Raw genomic sequence first — 20,342 nt, forward strand, 5'->3', positions numbered from 1 at the left:
AACCAAGGTGGGGGCAGTTTACAAAAGGACTTTTCTACCAGGGTTTTGATGGGAGGGTGGGGTGGGATGCGGGGTTGGGGAGCAGCAGAGGCGGGAGGGCCCAAGGCTGCGATCAATTAGATGGTTTGATTCTGGACCTGGTGGTGGTGGCTGGTTATTTGGGCTGGGGGGCGTACGCCGGACTGGGGCTGTAACTCCAGCCTCTGGACTGAAGCCCAGCAGTCTTGTCTCCTGGAGGAATTTGGTTTGCTTCCTGGGCTGAAGTAGCAAACACTTGCTAGGCAGCAGTGCCCCAGGTGGCCTGCCCTAGAGGTTGCTGCATCTCTGATGTGCAGACAGCTGCTCCACCCCAGAGGTGGCTGTAGCCCAGTGCCAGCACTCTGTGCAAGGTGAGGGTTAAATGGGCTCCTTGGAGCCCCACTGGCCTGGACTCTTGCTGGGCCTGGGTGGTATGGAGTCAGACTGCGGACGGCGGAGGGAGCCCCTACCACGGCTTGGCCCCCCTGCGAGCGCTCTCATGTCCCACCCATTTCATTCAACTCCATGGCAGGTGAGCCCCAAAGGGACCTGCCTGCAGTGTCCCCCCTGGGGAGCAAGGGGAACCCTGGTCACTCAGCTGCTGCCTCTGCATGTACCATGCTGGCTAGGCCCTGGGGGACACCAACCAGAACTGCCCCAGGCTGGTGTCTGGCTGGAGCCACCAGCTTCAAGCAAGGCTGTAGGTCGGCCCGCCTGCTGCCTGCAGCCTAGGCCAGCCCCCCAGGGGATCCCCGCTGAGAAGTGAAGTGATGTGACCCCATGCCAGGAAGGAGGCACACTGCCCTCGGGCAGGCCTTGGCCAGACCAGCAGCCTGAGGGGCCCAGCCAGAGCCAGCAGGAAGCCTGGCTTGTAGGGGGAAGCAGGCTACGCAGCGAAGGCCCCACACCAAGGGGCAGACGCCTGGGGGGAAGACACAAGGGGGGGCTCAGGGGCCAGGCCCCTTGGCCCAGCACGGAGGAGCAGTGGGGATGGGGGTGTCCACAAGGCCCAGCCCACGGAGAGGAGTACGGTCCGGGCCGCCAGGGCGTCCGGGCCGCCAGGGGCGGAGCCTATTTCTGCTCGCGGCGCCAGACGATGACCATGCCCTTGGCGTCGCTGGAGGCCAGCAGGCTCTCGTCGCAGTTGAAGCTGATGCCCAGCACGGCGGCGCTGTGCCCCTGCAGCTTGTTCACGATGGCCCGGCTGGCCCGCTCCACGTCGAAGAAGTAGACGCACATGTCCTCGCTGCCTGTCACTGCAAAGGGGAGGAGTCAGGGGCGGGGCTTAGGACCCCAGGGGCCTGGCCCAGCCTCTCCCCCCCACAAGGTGGAGTCAAGAGCAGGCCTGGAGCACCACGTTGCCTGGGACTCGGCCTCAGAACCCAGATGACTGGTCCCCCCCCACCCCCAGAGGATTCTGGGAGGGAGCTGAGCAGCAAACAAGGCAAATCACAGGCTGTCCCAGGGGATTGTGGGAAGAAGAAGGGACCAAGCAGAAGGGGCTTCAGCCTCCATCCCGCTCTCCCCTCCTCTTACCCACGCAGGCCCCCTGGCGGAAGGACATGAGGGGGCAGAAGATGCTGCGCACAGGGTGGGAGCCCTGCTGGATCTGGAAACTCCTCTTCAGCTGCAGGGTCCCTTCGTTGTCCACCACCCTGTGGGGGGGGGAAATGGGGAGCAGGTGAGCTGAGTGTGCCCCAGCCCCCCCATGGGCACCCAGCCTGACTGCCAGAGGAGAGCCCCTCCCCCCATGGGCATCCAGCCCCCCCACAGGCACCCAGCCCGACTGCCAGAGGAGAGCCCCCTCCCCCCATGGGCATCCAGCCCCCCCACAGGTACCCAGCCCGACTGCCAGGGAGAGCCCCCCCCCCACCTCTGCCCATGGGCATCCAGCCCCCCCCCAGGCACCCAGCCCAACTGCCAGGGGAGAGCCCCCCACCCCACCCATGGGCACCTAGCCCGACTTCCGAGGAAGCTGGCCCCGTGCCCCTCACCGGTAGAGCAGCAGCTTGTTGAGGCAGGCGTTGATGAGCAGCGAGGGGTCCCGGGCCTCGCGGCTCACCCAGGAGCGGGCAGAGATGCTGGTGATGGAGCTGCCCTCATGCACCACCAGGCGCTTGGCCTTGGTCAGCTTCCCTGCAGGGCGGGGGAGGCGGTTAGGAAGGGGGAGGGGCGGGGCCCGGCCCCAAGGGGCTGCGCGGGGAGCGGCTCACCCGTGGCCATGTCGAAGAGGAAGGAGAAGACGCTGCCGCGGTCGTCGCCGGCCCAGAGCAGGCGGCCGGGCGAGTCGAAGGAGAGCGCCAGCACCCGGCCCGTCAGCTTGCTGGACCCGCCCTTCACCTTCTTCCCCGTGGAGATGTTCACCACGTGCAGGTTGTGCTTCCCGTTGCCCACCTGCAGAGGGACCCCGGAGCCGTCAGCACCCCGGGCCCCACTGCCCACACCCGCGGGCAGGCTGGCAGACAGCAGTGCAGCTCGGGCCCTAGGCTGGTTGGGAGGCTGGAGGATGTTTGGGGGCCTAGCGGGTGGCTGGGCACCAGGCTGGGAGGTCTGGGGCAGGGGGTCCCCGTGGTGAGGTGGCTGTTAATGCAGCACTACAGCTCAGCGCCAGCGGGGGCCTGGGGAGAAGCTGGGAGCCTGGGGGCGGGGGGGGGGGGGGGCTCACCACGGTGAGGTTGTTGACAGGCTGGAAGACGCAGTACAGCAGCTCGGCGCCGTCGGGGAGCCAATCGGGAGTTCAAGGGGGGATCGGGGATCCTGGGGGGGTGATCGGGGGTCCGGGGGGGGGATCAGGACCCCGGGGGGGCTCACCACAGTGAGGTTGTTGTTGACAGGCTGGAAGACGCAGCACAGCAGCTCGGCGCCGTCGGGGAGCCAATCGGGAGTTCAAGGGGGGGATCGGGGATCCTGCGGGGGTGATCGGGGGGGGATCAGGACCCCGGGGGGCTCACCACAGTGAGGTTGTTGTTGACAGGCTGGAAGACGCAGCACAGCAGCTCGGCGCCGTCGGGGTCAGGGATCTGCCGGATGCACTTGCCCTCGCCGGCGGCCCAGATGCGCATGGTGCCGTCCAGCGAGGTGGAGACCAGCACGTCGTTGGAGAGGGACCAGGCGAAGTCGGAGACACCCCGGCTGTGGCCCCGCAGCACCCGCAGCACGGTGGGCGGGGCGGGCGCCAGCTGGCACACCGAGATGGTGCCATCCAGCGAGCAGCAGGCCAGCAGGTGCTTGTCGTCATTGGCGAACTGCACCTTGGGCACTGGGGAGGGGGCGTGAGCAGGGGCGCTGCCCTCCCCCCACCATCACCCCTCCGTGGGGCACGTCGCCACCTGTGTATTTAACCCTCCCCCGCTGGAGCCCCTTAGGGGGGCGGTACCTCCACTCCCGTGTGCCCCACACAGGGTGTCCTTCGGGCCCCACTGCCGCATGCTTCCTTCCTGGCCCCGTGGGCCCTCCTGCCACCCTGGCCCCATGGCATGACTTGCCGCTGCCCCTTCCTGAGCCCCCAACGCCGCGCCCTCCCACCCTGGGGACTCCCCGGCCTCCCCGCCTCCAACGCACCCCTCCTCCCCGGCCTCCCCGCCTCCAACGCACCCCTCCTCCCCGCCTCCAATGCACCCCTCCTCCCCGGCCTCCCCGCCTCCAACGCACCCTCCTCCCCGGCCTCCCCGCCTCCAACGCACCCCTCCTCCCCGCTCCCCGCCTCCAACGCACCCCTCCTCCCCGGCCTCCAACGCACCCCTCCTCCCCGGCCTCCCCGCCTCCAACGCACCCCTCCTCCCCGGCCTCCCTGCCTCCAACGCACCCCTCCTCCCCGGCCTCCAACGCACCCCTCCTCCCCGGCCTCCCCGCCTCCAACGCACCCCTCCTCCCCGCCTCCAACGCACCCCTCCTCCCGGCCTCCCCGCCTCCAACGCACCCCTCCTCCCCGGCCTCCCCGCCTCCAACGCACCCCTCCTCCCCGCTCCCCGCCTCCAACGCACCCCTCCTCCCCGGCCTCCAACGCACCCCTCCTCCCCGGCCTCCCCGCCTCCAACGCACCCCTCCTCCCCGGCCTCCCGCCTCCAACGCACCCCTCCTCCCGCTCCCGGCCTCCAACGCACCCCTCCTCCCCGGCCTCCAACGCACCCCTCCTCCCCGGCCTCCCCGCCTCCAACGCACCCCTCCTCCCCGGCCTCCCCGCCTCCAACGCACCCCTCCTCCCCGCTCCCGGCCTCCAACGCACCCCTCCTCCCCGCTCCCGGCCTCCAACGCACCCCTCCTCCCCGGCCTCCCCGCCTCCAACGCACCCCTCCTCCCCGCCTCCAACGCACCCCTCCTCCCCGGCCTCCCGGCCTCCAACGCACCCCTCCTCCCCGGCCTCCCGGCCTCCAACGCACCCCTCCTCCCCGGCCTCCAACGCACCCCTCCTCCCCGGCCTCCCCGCCTCCAACGCACCCCTCCTCCCCGGCCTCCCGGCCTCCAACGCACCCCTCCTCCCCGGCCTCCAACGCACCCCTCCTCCCCGGCCTCCAACGCACCCCTCCTCCCCGGCCTCCAACGCACCCCTCCTCCCCGGCCTCCCGGCCTCCAACGCACCCCTCCTCCCCGGCCTCCAACGCACCCCTCCTCCCCGGCCTCCAACGCACCCCTCCTCCCGGCCTCCCCGCCTCCAACGCACCCCTCCTCCCCGGCCTCCCCGCCTCCAACGCACCCCTCCTCCCCGGCCTCCCCGCCTCCAACGCACCCCTCCTCCCCGGCCTCCCCGCCTCCAACGCACCCCTCCTCCCCGGCCTCCCCGCCTCCAACGCACCCCTCCTCCCCGGCCTCCCCGCCTCCAACGCACCCCTCCTCACCGGCCTCGTCGACATGCTGGTCGAAGACGTGGTACATGCCGGCGAAGGCGTAGTTCTCACTCAGCGTCGTGTCCCCCGCCATGGCCCGGCTCGCCTCCGCCACGGACGTGGGCACCACGCTGCCGGGAGGCCTGGGGCACAGACACCGGGAGGGGGGGGGGGGGGGAATTACTGGCCAGAGAGAGCCCCTGCGTCCTGGCAGAGAACCCCTCCCCCCGCCTCCTCAGTGACAAAGCCCTGAGCAGACATCCGAATTCCCGGGTCGGGAGTGGGGGCTGGGAGCTGGAGCTAGAGCAGGCCCTGGAGCTCCCCCAGGAGATCAGGGTGCAGACAGCCAGGAGTCTGGATGTCTCGAGGGGAGAGGGAGGCAGGCAGCTGGGAGCTGAGCCCAGACCCGGGGCTGCGGTGCCACCTGGCTGAAGTGGAACGGATCCAGGGCAGGGCTGCTTTGGTTTGCATCACAGAGGGAGACACGGGGCGCCCCTGCCAGAGCCCCCTGGTGCTGCCACACTCACCGCTCGTCGTAGGCCACGCGGTTCATCTGCGCCTGCAGCTGGTACGAGCCGCGGCTGACGGAGCGGCGGTGCCCACGGGCCCCCAGCGCTCGGGAATCATCCTCAAAGTCCTAGAGTAAGATGGACATGTCACTGAATGCTCTGCCCCAGAGGTGGCTGCATCTCAGCGCCTGGCGAGCCCTACCCTGGCAGCGTTATACGTGGCTGTTCTCCAGCTGCCCTGCCCCAGAGGTGGCTGCATCTCAGCGCCTGGCGAGCCCTACCCTGGCAGCGTTATACGTGGCTGTTCTCCAGCTGCCCTGCCCCAGAGGTGGCTGCATCTCAGCACCTGGCGAGCCATACCCTGGCAGCATTATACGTGGCTGTTCTCCAGCTGCCCTGCCCCAGAGGTGGCTGCATCTCAGCACCTGGCGAGCCCTACCCTGGCAGCGTTATACGTGGCTGTTCTCCAGCTGCCCTGCCCCAGAGGTGGCTGCATCTCAGCGCCTGGCGAGCCATACCCTGGCGGCGTTATACGTGGCTGTTCTCCAGCTGCCCTGCCCCAGAGGTGGCTGCATCTCAGCACCTGGCGAGCCATACCCTGGCGGTGTTATACGTGGCTGTTCTCCAGCTGCTCTACCCCAGAGGTGGCTGCATCTCAGCGCCTGGAGAGCCATACCCTGGCAGCGTTATACGTGGCTGTTCTCCAGCTGCCCTGCCCCAGAGGTGGCTGCATCTCAGCGCCTGGCGAGCCATACCCTGGCAGCGTTATACGTGGCTGTTCTCCAGCTGCCCTGCCCCAGAGGTGGCTGCATCTCAGCGCCTGGCGAGCCATACCCTGGCAGCATTATACGTGGCTGTTCTCCAGCTGCCCTGCCCCATAGGTGGCTGCATCTCAGCGCCTGGCGAGCCATACCCTGGCAGCGTTATACGTGGCTGTTCTCCAGCTGCCCTGCCCCAGAGGTGGCTGCATCTCAGCGCCTGGCGAGCCATACCCTGGCAGCGTTATACGTGGCTGTTCTCCAACTGCTCTACCCCAGAGGTGGCTGCATCTCAGTGTCTGGCAAACACTCCCTGTGCAACATTACTTATGGTTGTGTCCCCGCTGCCCCTCTCCCGTACCTCCATGCGGTCTAGCGTGGTGCGGCTGCTGCGGACGATGCTATTGCTGTAGGCGCGGAAGCTGCTCTGCTCGGAGAGGGGCCCGTAGCGCTGGGCGAGGAGCTGGGCGCGCAGGCGCAGGTACAGCTTGCGGGCACTGGGGTCGTGCCCGGCCTTGGCGTTCTCCCGCAGCAGCTGGCTGCGCCGCCGGATGTACTGGGTGCGGAACTGCGGGAAGCCTGGGGTGCGGTAGGCGTTGTACCTGTGCGAGAGCGCCCCCCCCAGTGACTCCCAGCCCAGAGCCCCCACGGGAGATCCATGGCAAGCTCCAGCCCAGAGCCCCCCCAGGGAGGGAGAGCCTGCTGCCCAGTCCCCCAGCATGGCGCCCCCCCACCAAGCCCCCCAACCCTCAGTACAGCACCTCCTGTGGAGCCCCCCAACCCCCAGCACGGCGCCCCCCCACCAAACCCCTCGACTCACCTTGCGTCGACAGCCAGCACCTGTTGCCACACTGCGGCCATACCACACCCTGCTGGCGCTGGGCCCTCAGGGGAGCTGGCCAGAGGACGCCTGGGGGGGGCAAGGCCGAACGGTCAGCGTTGTGTGGCCACGGGTGGGCAGGGGGAAGAGTCAAACCTGGGGGCACCCCTCTGAAATGTTTGGGGCTTTTTGACCTTCCCTGCCCCCCAGGAGCTCCTCCTCAGCCCCCATTAGCCCCCCCAACATCCCTGCAGCCCTTTCACCTGCAGGCGGGGGGAGGGAGCGAGAGTGCCAGGATCCGGGGCCGGGGGGCTTCCCCCCTGGGGACCAGAGGGGTGATTATGGGAAGGGCAGAGGCGAGTGGGGAGGGGGAGCGGGAGTATTATGGGTTGGCTCAGGTAGGGGATCAGTGAGGGGGGATGCAGGAGGAAAGATGCAGTGAGGGGGAGGGAGAGGCACATCCCAACCCCACGGGGGGGGGGCTGCACCTCACTCTGCCATTATCCTCCCCCCCATCGCATCGCATCCTGCCGCGCCTCCCACCGCAACCCGAGGGAGCCCTGGCTGGGCTTACAACCTCCCCCCCCCCATCGCATCGCAGCCCAGGGCGGGGCAGCCTGCAGCGCCCCCCACCGCAACCCGAGCGGGTCCATTACGTTGGCCCAGCCTGGCGAGGGGCCGCTGCGATGCGAACCCGCGCGGGGGGTCGGTACCTGGGGCGGGTCCCGGCCTCAGTCCCGGGGCCGGCAGCGGCTGCAGGGGGCGGATGCGGCCCCGAGCCCGCCCCTGGCGGCGGCCGCATGCGCCTGTTGGGGGGGGGGGGGTCAACCAATCGTGCACCGCCCCCCCGCCGGCCACGTGTTTGCAAACTCCGGGCTGGAGGGGGCCGGGAAGCTGCAGGCAGGCCCCGCTCCCCGGGATGCAAATGCCCAGCGCAGGGCGGGGCTCCCCAGAGCCAGCTGCACCGCCCCCCCAGGCAGCTGCAACCCCCCCCAGGGCAGGGTGGGGTTGCAGGCCGCAGGGCCCCCCCAGAGCCAGCTGCACCCCCCAGGCAGCTGCAACCCCCCCAGGGCAGGGTGGGGTTGCAGGCCGCAGGGCCCCCCCAGAGCCAGCTGCATGCCCCCCCAGCACAGGGCAGGGCTCCCCAGAGCCAGCTGCATCCCTCCCCAGCCAGCTGCAAACGCCCCCCCAGCACAGGGCAGGGCTCCCCAGAGCCAGCTGCATCCCCCCAGGCAGCTGCAAACCCCACCCCAGCACAGGGCAGGGCAGTAGCCCACAGGGCCCCCGTCAGAGCCAGCTGCACCCCCCCAAACCCAGGTGAGCAGCAGCAGCCCGCAGAGATTCCCCCCAGAGCCAGCTGCAAACCCCCTCCAGTGCAGGGCAGCAGTCCATAGGGACCCCCCAGGCAGGCAGAGCAGGGCACAGGCAGAACAAAGCTGCCCACCCAGCATGATGCAGAGGGGAGGCTGCGTCACTCTGCGAGCATGAACAGATTTGGGCCCGAGCCCCTGTGGGCTCCTCGCTGGGCCGGTTCTAAGCAGCGCGATTTCCTGGAGGGGGTGAGCAGGGCGGGGGGCATTTCATGGCCACCAGGAGCTGGAGTACCACGGAGGAGCCGCTTCTCTGAGGGATTGTCGCTATGGGGGAAAGCCCCAGCCCCTTGCAGACTAAGGCCTTTATTAGGGCATAAGCTCCTGTCAGTCAGCCTTGGGGGGCCCCCAGTCCTGGAACAACTGGGGCAGGAGGTGCTTCATGCCCCTCCCTAGGGTCTCCTCTCCAGCCCATTCCCCCCCCATATCTGACCCCCCACCTGCAGTGGGCAGGAACGATTCTCCCAGGAGACCTGATGGATTTATTATGGGATAGGCGGGGCAAGTGTGTGGGGGGGGGAGGAGGAGGAGAGAGACAGGAATATTATGGGTTGGTTCAGTTCAGGGCTAGGTGATGCAGGGGGGCAAGGCTGAGGAAGGGAGATGCACATCCCAGTCCCACAGAGGAAGGGCAGGTGCACCTCACTCTGCCATTATCATTCACCGCCCAGCACAGACCGCATCGCAACCCAGGGTGGGGGGAAGAGGGGTGCCCTAATAAGCTTGCTGGTTTTTACGGGGCCACAGGACTCCTGGTTGTTTCTGCTGAAACAGACTAACACGGCCGCCTCTTACTGGGGCTCTACCTACCCAAAAGTCCCAGGCACCACGAGCCAAAGCAGCATCCAGGACGATAATCATTTCCCAAAAGCAACTCCCAGGAGAACTTTTGATGAATGCACGTAAAGAGATGGACGCTAAGGCTACGTCTACACTGGCAGCTTCTTGTGCAAAAACAGCTGCTCTTGTGCAAGAACTTGCCAGGTGTCTACACTGCATGCGCATTCTTGCACAAGTAAATTTACAGTCTAGCGTCGGAAAACAGGGCTTCTTCCGGAAGAGTTATTTCTCTCCCCACGAGGAATAAGCTCTCTTTCGCAAGAGGGCAGTGTAGACAGGAAACATGAATTTCTTGCGCAAGAAACCCCTCTGGCTAAAATGGCCATCAGAGCTTTCTTGTGCAAGAGAGCATCCACACTGCCATAGACAGTCTTGCACAAAAGCACATGCCAGTGTAGACGCGCGCTTGTGGAAGACTTTTTGTGTAAGAACTCTCTCAAAACAGTTCTTGCGCAAGAAGCTACCAGTGTAGACGTAGCCTTGTAAGATCTTAACGGTCTCAGTCAATGCATTAACCTTAACTCAGGACAGAGCCGATTCTGGATTCTATGTATGTTATGACTTTTAAACCAAAACTTTGTATTTTGGCATAATTTAAGCATTTTAGCCAGATATACAGAACCTCTTTCCTTAGCCTGTAGATTAAGTCATTTTAACATTAGCTTTAATAACAGCTTCAGCCAGGGTTTGGATTAGGGATGTTAAATGTCAGCTAATTGAATAGTGATAGAGATGTAACTTCATGAATTCTAATCGGTTAGTGACCAGTGGTTCTCAAACTTTCTGATACCACGACCCCCCTCTAAGTTGCTCCTGACCCCGAGCAACAGTTTGAGAAACGATGGGTTAGTTGACTATTCTATATTCCCCAGGGGTGGCTGCTAGTCCGTGAGGGGAGACAGTTTAAAAACCAGCTCTTCTTGCCAACCAGCTGCTTGCCTCCCTGTGCTGCTGCCTCTGATAAACGGGCAGCAGTGTGGAGTGGCAGTAGCCACTGTCTGGGTGGGAGTCTGAGCTGCCGGACCCTTCGCAAACCGGAACTGAGCCAGGCTGCCTGCCCACCTAGCTCCTAATACGCTTTAAATGCAGAGCCACAGCGGGGGTAAGTCCAAGACCTAGCGGCTGTGTCTACACTGGCATGAATTTCCAGAAATGCTTAAAATGGAATACTATTCCATTTTCAGTTTTTCCGGAAAAGGAGCATCTACATTGGCAGGCTGCTTTTTCGGAAAAGCCCTTTTTCCGGAAAAGCGTCTGTGGCCAATGTAGACGCGCTTTTCCGGAAAAGAGCCCCGATCGCCATTTTCGTGATCGGGGCTTTTTTCCAGAAAAGACTACTGGGCTGTCTACACTGGCCCTTTTCCGGAACAGTGTTCCGGAATAAGGACTTATGCCCGAGCGGGAGCAAAATAGTTTTTCCGGAATAGCGGCTGATTTTGTACAGTAGAGCATCATTGCTTTTCCGGAAATTCAAGGGCCAGTGTAGACAGCTCGCAGCTTATTCCGGAAAAGCAGCTGATTTTCCGGAATAAGTGGCCCAGTGTAGACACAGCCAGCATGAGCCAGAACTGAGCCAGGCTGCTGGCCAGCCTGCTAAAAATGTACTGGTTGGGGAGGAGAGGGAAAGGCATGTAGTCTATATCAGTGTCAACTTTTTTTTATAAAGTACCCCCTTTAAAAAAAAAAATTAAGTACCCCCAGTACCTACAGTTTTCAGACACACAACTTTTTCTGCCATTACAACACATTAAGTTGTTTAAACAAATCATAGCTGGGTGAGCGATGAAATTTATGAGTGTAAAAAGTACAAAAATAATAAATTGGTGTCAAATGTAAAACAAAATTTCAGTTCTCCAAATTTCAGTTGTGTTGATGTACCCCCCCCAGACTTCTCTTGAGTACCTCTATGTGTACTCATACCACTGGTTGAGAAACACTGGTCTATAGCAGTAACCTTTAAGCTTTTGCTCATCAGTTAATCGACTATATTACATCCCTAGTTTGGACTGGGACTGTCAAATGATGGGGAAAAAAAAATCAGTTAATCGCTAGTTTAAAAAATTGAGTGGTGCTCATTTGCTATTTTAATTGAACTGTTCTGTTAACCAGTAATCAAATCCCCATTCTTACTTTCAGGAACCATTGTAAATAGGAAGTGGGCAGCATTACTGCCTGGAAGGGTAAATGCACTTGTTTCTCTCAGTGATTGGCTGAACAAGGGGGAACTGAGTGGCCCGCTAGATGCTGAAGTTTTACATTGCTTTGACAGAGTGCAATTCTGTAAACTTTTTTTTTTTTTTTTTTTAAGGTTTGCAAGTTGCACTTGCGCACAGTAAAGAAATCGCCCTACTGCACTGTCTGAGAAATAAAAAAATATTGCTTTTGTTCAACTTTTTATAGCCCAAATATTTGCAATAAAAATATTGCTAAGAAGTGAGTGCTGTACACTGTTTTTTGTGTTGTAATTGAAATCATTGTATTTGAAAACTTAAAGTCACCCACATATTTATTATAAATGTAAATTGGCATTCTGGTATCTTTTAACAGTGTGATTAAAACTGCCATTAATTGTGCCTTTTTCAATCTAGTTAGTTTGTTGTGTTCATTGCTTGTGTTAGCAGCAATTGACAGCCCTGATTTTGACAGTCTGATAAATTGGAGAAACATGGGCTTGGCATAACTACCATTGAGCAGATATTGAATTGGTTAAACAGTTACTCTTGGTTTGTGTTTAATGGACTGATGTCAGATTGGAAGGAGGTCCCACATGGATCTGTTCTCGGTCCACTGTTTAACATCTTTATCAACTACTTGCATATAGATGTAGAAAGCATGGGCAGGTTGCCAACACTTTGGAGAACAGAGTTAAAATTCAGAGGGATCTCACTGAACTGGAGTACTAGGCTATAGGCAAGAAAAGGAAATTTAACGGAGTCAAAGGTAAGGGGAAGAAAAACCAAATGCACAGACTGGAGGAAAAGGGGCTTGGCAGTAGCAATCTGGGAATCATGGTGGATCACACCCGCCACATGAGTCAGCAAGGCTATGCTGTTGCAAAAACACCCCAACACATACAACTTTAGGCTGCATTAAGGGAGGTGTTTCCTGCAAATCATGGGAAGTGATAGCACCACTCTACTTGCTACTGGCTTGACCTCAGCTGGAGAGCTGGGTCGTTTGGGTCACCAAGGCCTAGACAGGATGTGGAGAAACTGGAGAGGATTCCGAAGCGAGCACCAAAGCCAGGCAGAGGGCTGGGCACAAGCCACAGCCGCAAAGGCTGCAGGATCTGGGTCTATTTTGCTTGGAAACGAGGAGATTAAGGGGTGATGTGAGAGCATCTTCACACCCTTGGAAGGCTGCCAGAGGAAAGCCGGGGCCAGTTGTTCTCTCGCCCCAGAGGGCAGACGAGGGGCGATGGATTTGAACTCAGCACGGCAGGTGGAGATTAACTCTAGGGGAGCATTTCTGAAGGGTCAGAGCAGCAGGATAATGGAGGCGAGGCCTTGGGAGGTCCTGGAAACACCTTCGCTGGGGGGTTTCGAGCTGAGGCAGGAGCCATTGGACAACAAATCCGGCCTGGTGAACTAATAGCTGACTGACAGTCCCTGCAAACACTATGGTTGTAGGAGTCTGTGATCCTTCACCCCATGCACAGCCCCCCAAAATACCCTCCCAGTCTCCCCAAACCCCAACAGCCCCAAAATACCCCCCTGCACAGCTCACCACCCCCCCATATCATCCCCCACCTGCCCCATAACCCCTGGTTAGTTTTTGGGGTCTGTATGAAATTGCCCCAGCACAGCGCAGGGGAGCCACTTGCACTGCAGCAGGAGTAGGGCTGTTACCCCCTGGTGTCCTCTGCCCAGCTCTGCGAGGGGAGCAGGGCCTAGTGGTCAGAGCAGGGGAGGGGGCTGGGAGCCTGGACTCCTGTCTGGGTTTTCTCCCCAGCTGGAGAGAGCAGCAGGGCCTAGTGGTTAGAGCAGGGGAGGGGGCTGGGAGCCTGGATTCCTGGGCTCTCTCCCCAGCCGGGGGGCAGTAGCGCCTAGTGGTCAGGGCGGGGAGGGGCCTCCCATCTCCCTCTTACTGGAACCGCCTCCAGGCGGGCAGGTCCCGGCTGCTGGTGCTCAGGGATCGGCCCTTGCGGCTCTCGGGCGTCCGGGCCATGGTGCCTCCCCCGCCCCCACCCGGGCCCGGGACCTTATAGTGGGGGGGCGGGGCCGGCACCTGCCGCTCACCGGGGCCCCGCCCCTCCCCCTCACGCCTGGGTGCTCCCGGAGGTGGGGGCGGGGCTGGGATTTGAACCCAGGCGTCCTGACCCCTCCCCCCTGCTCACCTGGCCCGTCGCGGCCCCGCCTCTCCTAAGATGGCGGCCCCAGGAGCCTGCCCGATGCCAACATGGCGGCTCCTGTGGTTCCAGGGGCCGCCCCTTTCCCTACGTGACCTCCCTTTCAAGATGGCCGCCCCCATGTTTCCCTGCCCCAAGATGGCGGCTGCTCTTCCCTTTCCCGTCATGGCCGTTGGTCTCGCGAGGGTTTGGGGGGGCGGGGCGCCGGCCCCAGGTCCCGCTTTCTAACCGTGGCCGGTTGCTTAGGCCGCCGGGGCGGGAAATTACCTGAGGGAACTCGCCTGCTGATTGGCTATTTAGGAGGCCAGGGGCGTGGCCTTACCTGAGGAAACTCGCCTGCTGATTGGCTCTTTGGGAGGCCAGGGGCGGGGCCTTACCTGAGGGAACTCGCCTGCTGATTGGCTCTTTGGGAGGCCAGGGGCGGGGCCTTACCTGAGGGAACTCGCCTGCTGATTGGATCTTTGGGAGGCCTGGGGCGGAGCCTTACCTGAGGAAACTCGCCTGTCGATTGGCTCTTTGGGAGGCCAGTGGCGGGGTGTTACGTGAGGGAACTCACCTGTTGATTGGTTCCTTCGGAGACCAGGGACGGCGGGGGGGGTGGAACGCCTTACCTGAGGGAACTCGACTTCTGATTGGCTCCATGGGAAGTCACGGGCGCGGGGGAGCAGGTCTTTGGGGAACGCAGCTGCTGATTGGCTCTTCGGGAGTCAGGGGCGGGATCTCGCTTGAGGGAACTCGCCTGCTGATTGGCTCTTGCCGTGGTCGCTGAGCGTTGAATGAGAAGGCGCGAGCGAGCGGAGCTGCAAGCCACTGGCGCTATGGACGCCGCCGTCAGGGCCCGGGAGTGAGTAGCGGGAGTTGTTGGTGTCCCTCCCCCCCCCCCCCGCGGGGGCCGTCCTCTGTGGGGAGGTAGCGTGGTTCGCTGCGGTGCGTTGGGGGGCGGCTGCGCCCCCAGCTGGAGGCTCAATGTCTCCACGGCTGAGCCATGAAAGGCCCCAAATAAGAAAAAAGCCCCCGGAGACCTTGTTAGCGGCCGTTACGTCGCACGGGGCTGGGACCCCCGGCAGGTGGCTGCAGACACTTCAACGGGTACAAATAATTGAAAAAATGCTCCAGTCTCTCCCGATGTCGGGACCCATCGAACAAGCCTCCCTACCGACTGGGAGCCCGGCTGCGCGTGTGTTGCTGGGGCTCGAGGCTGCGTCGTTGGAGAGGAGCGGCCAGAGAGCTGGTCCTTCCATGCAGGGCTGCTCAGCCGGCGGCCCGTTTCTTTGCAGCCCGTGGTGCGATTTCCTGGTGCCCTGCGTGGGGCAGCGGACAGTTTAAACATGGCTGCTGGCGCCAGGTGTACTAAAGTAGCAGAAGGAGTATTACAGCCTGACGGTGTCGGATAACTGCGTAATGGGCTCCTCCACTTACTCTTCTGGTCATAAGAAGGCAGAATGTATCTAATAATCTTGAGTAACAGCTGTGCTCCCTGTCTGTATTTCATTCCTCAGTGAAGTTCTCGCATCTCGAAGTGTGGCTCATTCTTCCCCGGCCATGTGCAGTTAAGACGGCAGCGCTCGTCCCTTGTGCCTTCTAAATCCATCCAAGGGCCGTGAGCCTATCCCTGGGTGTCAAGGGGATGGGGGGTTGGTTGATTGCCGTGTCTTTGGCTCAGTCTTCTTCACAGTGGCCAGAACTTAAGGGGAAGCCATTTGATGACTGATGACTAGTGGATATAGACAGAGCCATTCTAAGGTTTCTTTGATGCTTGTGATTCTCTTGGAGCTGGCGTACGGGTGTAGGGTATGGACATGTGGGGTGGCCAGAGAGATTCACTGCCCTGGGTAACTCCTTTGAGCCAGGATTGGCAACTTCATTGGAGGTTTTCTCGCTGTGTGTGCATGAGTCACCCTCCAGGGCAGGGTGAGAACAGAGAAGATCTGGGGAGGGAGAGAGAGGGGTCCTTCAAGGGCCAGCATTTCTGCAGTGGAAACTGATGTCACACAAAAATGACTCCTGCAGTTCATCATCTCACAGATGAGGGCTCAGCTATAGGACCTGGCTCTCTGTGGCCCAGTCCTCCTTTTTGGGGGGAAATCTGTCTGAAGCATTTTTTCTCACCATCTTTGCTGGAGGTTGACATCTAGGACAAAGATCAGCTCTCCCCAGCCTTGACCCTCTCTGCCCCTCCCTACAGGCTTCTGGCTCAGCTGGATGAGGTGCTGGCCTTTGAGGGGCAGACCCGAGAGGAGCTGGAGGCAGAGCTGCCAGCTAAAGTCCTGGTGGAGCATGCAGTGGTGAGTAATTGGGCAGCAGGCCTTTGTCCTTAGGGGGCACCAGCTCTGACCCAGCCTCAGTGTGAGGACTGGCTGGCTCAGGCAAGTGGGAAAAGGAACATAGGGCCTATCCCCTTCTAGGAGGTGCTATTTCCTGTCCTGTTCTAGGGTGGGGAATGAGGCACGAGGCCTTTCCCCTCCAGGGAGCACCAGGTGATTTCCTCCTTCCTGTCCCATGGTTCCCCCAGGATACGCGGAAGAAACAGAAGTGGATGTGCAGCCAACTCCATGTGGTCAGATTCCTGCTGGAGTTCTTGGATCAGATGGATCCAGCCCCCTTTGACCAGAAGACCACAGAGACAGCTATTCGTGAGTAGTCCAGACTTCTCCCTGGCTTGGGGAGGGGGGGGGGTGAGAGAGTGTAACTAGTGGGTTAGATCAGGGATGGCTCAGAGCGAGATCTCCTCAATTTGATGCACTGCCTCTCCCCTCTCCATTCCCCCCTGCCCAGGGAATGAGATGGCACAAGCCAAGCAGCAGTGGAAGGAACTAAAGGCTGGCTACCAGCAACGGGTAGAAGCCATTGAAGGGTCAGTGCCCCGTGTACTGGCCCAGCTGGAGAAGGGACAGCACTTGGCACAGCGACTGAAGGAGGCTCTGGCACGACTTGAGACCCAGGTATGGTTCTGTCCTGGGTGTGTGAATGTGAGGATCCCACTGTGGTTACTAGGGGCCTCCAGGGATTCCAATTCTGCCACCAAATCCATTTGGTCCTGGGCTGAGGGGCCCTGTGACTTCCACCTCCCAGCTACTATTAGCTGCTTAGGGGATTTACAGGGACCCCCTAGCTGCCACCAACTCTCGTCTCCCCACAGAGACACCAGGCTGAGGAGAAGGCGAGAGATGCCCAGGAGAGACGGCAGAAGGAGCAGGTACTGCTCTGAGGGACAGCTGTGGGCACATGGCCTCTTGGAGCTAATCTGTGGAGGGAGGGGGCAGGTGGGGATGGCTGATTGTGGAAGCAATGGGGCTGGGTCAGGGCAGCTGCTTCCCCATCTCACTATTCACCCTTCACACACACACACACCCCCCGCTCCTCATCCAGAAGCAGCTGGTGGAGCGGCAGCAGCAGCTGGCAGAGCAGGTGGCTGAGCTGCGGGGCCGGGTGGAAGCTCAGCACCAGGAGCTGCAGCAGCTGCAGGGGGAGCTCCAGAGCCAGGAGTGTGTGGCCAGTGACTGGAGAGAGAAGATGGAGAGGTGAGAACTCTGGAGGCATCCTTCCCAGCCCCCTCTGCTCTAATCACTAGACCACTTCCCTCTGAAGGGGATGGAACCTAGGCATCCTCCTGTCTTTCCCCAGGAACTCGGCCCTCTGCCAGCTCTTGGAGACACTCCAGGGGATCCGGATAGTATCAGCCTCTGGTGACAAAGTGGAGCTGGAGCTGACTCCAGTCCCCCAGTTACTGACACCTGACCCCCAGATGCTAAGAGTCACCTTGTGCTGGGCAGAGGATGGGTGCATCAGGGTGCAGGTGAGTAATGGCCCAGCTGGGTCTGACCCAGGACATGTTGGAGTGGCCAAGCAGGCTGGGTGGGATTCTGAAGGCCAAGCTAGATGGATCTGACTCTCTGTGTCTGTGTCTGTGTCTGCCCCACAGAGCCACAACCCTTTCTTCCCGTCTCCCATGCCCTGTGCTGACATCCGGGGCACCATCCTGGAGATACAGCACAGCTATGGCAAGCTGGCCCAGCTCCTGGCTGAGATCCAGGTCCTCCAGACCAGGTCTGTTCTCCCCTCTCCTCTCCTCTTCCCCCCCCCCCCCAACATGTCTCCCATTTTGTAGGGGGCAGCACTGATTTTTTCCCCTCCCCCCTCCAGGTTCCCCATTGACTGGCATCCCCAGGAACGCCTGCTCCGCTTCCTGTGGCCCTCAGCCATCTGGACACTGGCGGTGGAGCCGGAATACCCAGCTGGTGGGAGTGTCCGGCTGCTGACGGTGCAAGGGCAGCGTGGCCCCAGCGACCCCTCAGCGTGGAAGGTGAGTGGCATTCTTCACCCCATCCAGAGGTTGCAGGTTGGGAGTGGAGAGCACTGGCAGAGCTGGGTATGGGTGGAACCCACGGCCTTACGGGCAAGGGCTTGTGGCTACTATCCTTTGCTGCCCTTTCCTCTTTCTGTGCCTCAGTTTCTCCACTCTGTGGACCCAGCCTCTCCAGCCAAATCCCCTAACATATATCTCTTTCCCCTCCTAGCCCCCCCAGGAGGCACCATCCCTGTGTGACTGGCTGGAATACCTGAGCACGCTGGATGTCTGAGCTCCACACTGGGCCCCCAGAACCCTTTGTGGGAGGACTGTTGCAAACCCCACACACACACTTTGTGGCAGAGGCTCTTGGCCTGCGTTTGCTCAGTGTCCGACCAGCCTGTATCCCCTCGTCTGCCTCTTGGGAGCAGACCCAGCTCCATCTGCTTGTCCTGTACTCCCATCATGCTAGATTGGCTTCTCCCCCTGATTGGAGGGGGGGGATCCCCTGAACTTGTGCCTGTGATGTGAGCGAGGCTTGAGTCGCCCTGAAACAGTCTCTCTAGAAATGTTTTGTGATTGCAACTCGGAGGGGGAGCCCTAGATTTCAGCCCCTGTGGGCTGCTTATGGAACCTACCCATGGGGGATGGACACAGAACCCTCCTTTCCCCTATGGCCTCTGTGACCCCAATCCAGATCAAGGGTCCGTGGCCACCTGAGGGGGAAAAAAGCATCTGGTCCCATTCTTTACCCCCTTTACTGTGTGGGTGGCCTGTCCACAGGCTGTTCCCCAGTTGGCCACAAGGTGGGGTTCTTGACTTATTGTTGTGTGCTAATGGGGGGGGGGGGGAGCGTGTGAGCTCTTCTGGCCCTTTTCAGATGGGGGAGGAGGACCCAGTCCTGGTGCCCCCACCACACTCACCTCCTGATCTGAGAAGCCCACGGGGGTGGCAGGGCCTGGGATGGGGGAGGGCGGAAGGGACTAGAGGGGTGGGGCAGGCTGATTTGAGATGGGTGGGGCAATAGGTTTGTGAGGGACACAGCGGGGAGCAATGGTGGGGGAGGTTGGGTGGGGCAAAGGAGTTGGAGACTTAGTCTCTATGAACTGATGCCACTGAGCTGAAAATGACCAGCTTCTCCACCCCTGGCTGCTGGATTCACTCTTGAGTGTCCCTTTCTCTCCTCCCTTCCCCCCCCCCCCCTTCCCTGCTTCACAATGGGGTTTCTATGGCCTTGAATATTTCCACAGTGGGTCCAGCCTCTGGTTTGCTAAATAAGCCTGTGGGCGGGAGGTGGGATGTTGCTGCCTGTAAATTACAAGCAGTAAGTCTGTCAGTGGCTAAGAACTTTTGGAGGCAGCTGAGAAGGGGAGGACTGCAGACGGGGAGTGGGGCACCAGCAGAGCTGGGGTTGCAGGTCGGGAGTGGGCCTTCCTCATCTAGTGTTTGCAGCTGTTCCCCAGAGCTGGCTGCATCTCCGGGCCAGGTAAGCGCTCCTCCACTGTACACCAATAAAACCTTTGCTGATTCTTCCCTGTTTTGCTACAATGTGAGAGCATCTGTGGTGCTGGAATTGTAGGGTTTAAATGGTCGCAGGCTACGATGGATACCTCATGCCCCATTGGCTCTGCTGCAGCCCATCCTCCCAGCACAGACTATGCTGGGGCAGAGCCTGTGCGAGAGGCAGAGATAATGCATTTTGCCTTTGGTGTCTATCTACTGGCTGCTGCATGTGGTGGGTTGAGAGCGCCCGCACCTCAGAGGGGCCGAGCTCGCCTTTGCTTCCGCTTCAAGGATGCTTTTGTGCCACTCAGGCATGGCCTGCGCTTGGGTGGCCCCAGGCAGGGACATATAATGCACCAGTGATGGGGGAAGTATGAGTGCTGGGGGAGGGACTGAAGCAAAGGAAGATAAAGGAAAGAACAAATGAAAGAAAGGATAAACAGAAGAGAAAGGGAGCCAGGAAGAGGAGTGAATGATGGAAGGATGCTGAGAAGACGTGAGTGATACAGGGATGAAGAGGTGAGTGACAGGGAATTAAGAAGTGAACACCAGAAAGCAAGTGATAGGATGAGAAGAAAGAATTAGAATCCTAGAACTGGAAGGGACCTTCAAGAGGTCATCAAGCCTAGTCCCCTGCCCTGGCAGCAGGACCAAGCACCATCTAAATCGTTCCTGGTAGATGTCTGTCCAACCTGCTCCTACATATCTCCAGGGATGGAGATCCCACAACCTCCCTAGGCAATTTATTCCAGTGCTTACCCACCCTCACAGGTAGGAAGTTTTTCCGTAATGTATAGCCTAAATCTCCCTTGCTGCAATTTAAGCCTGTTGCTTCTTGGCCTATCTTCAGAGGCCAGGGCAAAAAATTGTTCTCCCTCCTCTGTGTAACACCCTTTTAGGTATTTGAAAACTGCTGTCATGTCCCCTCTGTCTTTTCCAACCTGGACAAACCCAATTCTTTCAGTCTTCCCTCTTAGCTCATGGTTTCTAGACTTTTCATCATACTTGCTCTTCTTTGAACCTTCTCCAATTTCTCCACATTTCTTGAACTGTGGTGCCCAGAAC

At 60.6% G+C, this 20,342-nt stretch overlaps 2 protein-coding genes across 5 annotated transcripts; one reads left to right on the forward strand and one right to left on the reverse strand.

The window, feature by feature from the left end:
• Window positions 1-1,072: 1,072 nt before the first annotated feature.
• WDR13 (WD repeat domain 13) lies at window positions 1,073-13,598 on the reverse strand. 4 transcript variants are annotated; one of them, XM_075918606.1, is made up of 10 exons: window positions 13,475-13,598; window positions 6,929-7,018; window positions 6,470-6,710; window positions 5,369-5,478; window positions 4,854-4,984; window positions 2,970-3,277; window positions 2,232-2,412; window positions 2,013-2,154; window positions 1,555-1,673; window positions 1,073-1,274 (listed from the first exon to the last, which is right to left on the reverse strand). In XM_075918606.1, exons 2-10 carry the CDS (start codon window positions 6,967-6,969, stop codon window positions 1,090-1,092), a joined length of 1,458 nt encoding a protein of 485 aa, XP_075774721.1. In that variant the 5' UTR covers window positions 6,970-7,018; window positions 13,475-13,598; the 3' UTR covers window positions 1,073-1,089. The 4 variants fall into 4 exon arrangements, with proteins under 4 accessions (XP_075774721.1, XP_075774723.1, XP_075774722.1 ...); XM_075918608.1 differs by lacking the exon at window positions 13,475-13,598 and adding an exon at window positions 13,226-13,397; XM_075918607.1 differs by lacking the exon at window positions 13,475-13,598 and adding an exon at window positions 7,642-7,783.
• Window positions 13,599-14,108: 510 nt separating this feature from the next.
• LOC102460051 (outer kinetochore KNL1 complex subunit ZWINT) lies at window positions 14,109-19,311 on the forward strand. The gene is made up of 10 exons (XM_075918632.1): window positions 14,109-14,330; window positions 15,672-15,771; window positions 15,999-16,119; window positions 16,262-16,428; window positions 16,626-16,682; window positions 16,856-17,007; window positions 17,111-17,282; window positions 17,409-17,533; window positions 17,630-17,789; window positions 18,004-19,311. The coding sequence occupies exons 1-10, from the start codon at window positions 14,263-14,265 to the stop codon at window positions 18,064-18,066; spliced, it is 1,185 nt and encodes a 394-aa protein (XP_075774747.1). The 5' UTR covers window positions 14,109-14,262; the 3' UTR covers window positions 18,067-19,311.
• Window positions 19,312-20,342: the final 1,031 nt, after the last annotated feature.

This window comes from Pelodiscus sinensis, unplaced genomic scaffold (assembly GCF_049634645.1).
Source record: "Pelodiscus sinensis isolate JC-2024 unplaced genomic scaffold, ASM4963464v1 ctg102, whole genome shotgun sequence".
NCBI lineage: Eukaryota > Metazoa > Chordata > Testudines > Trionychidae > Pelodiscus > Pelodiscus sinensis.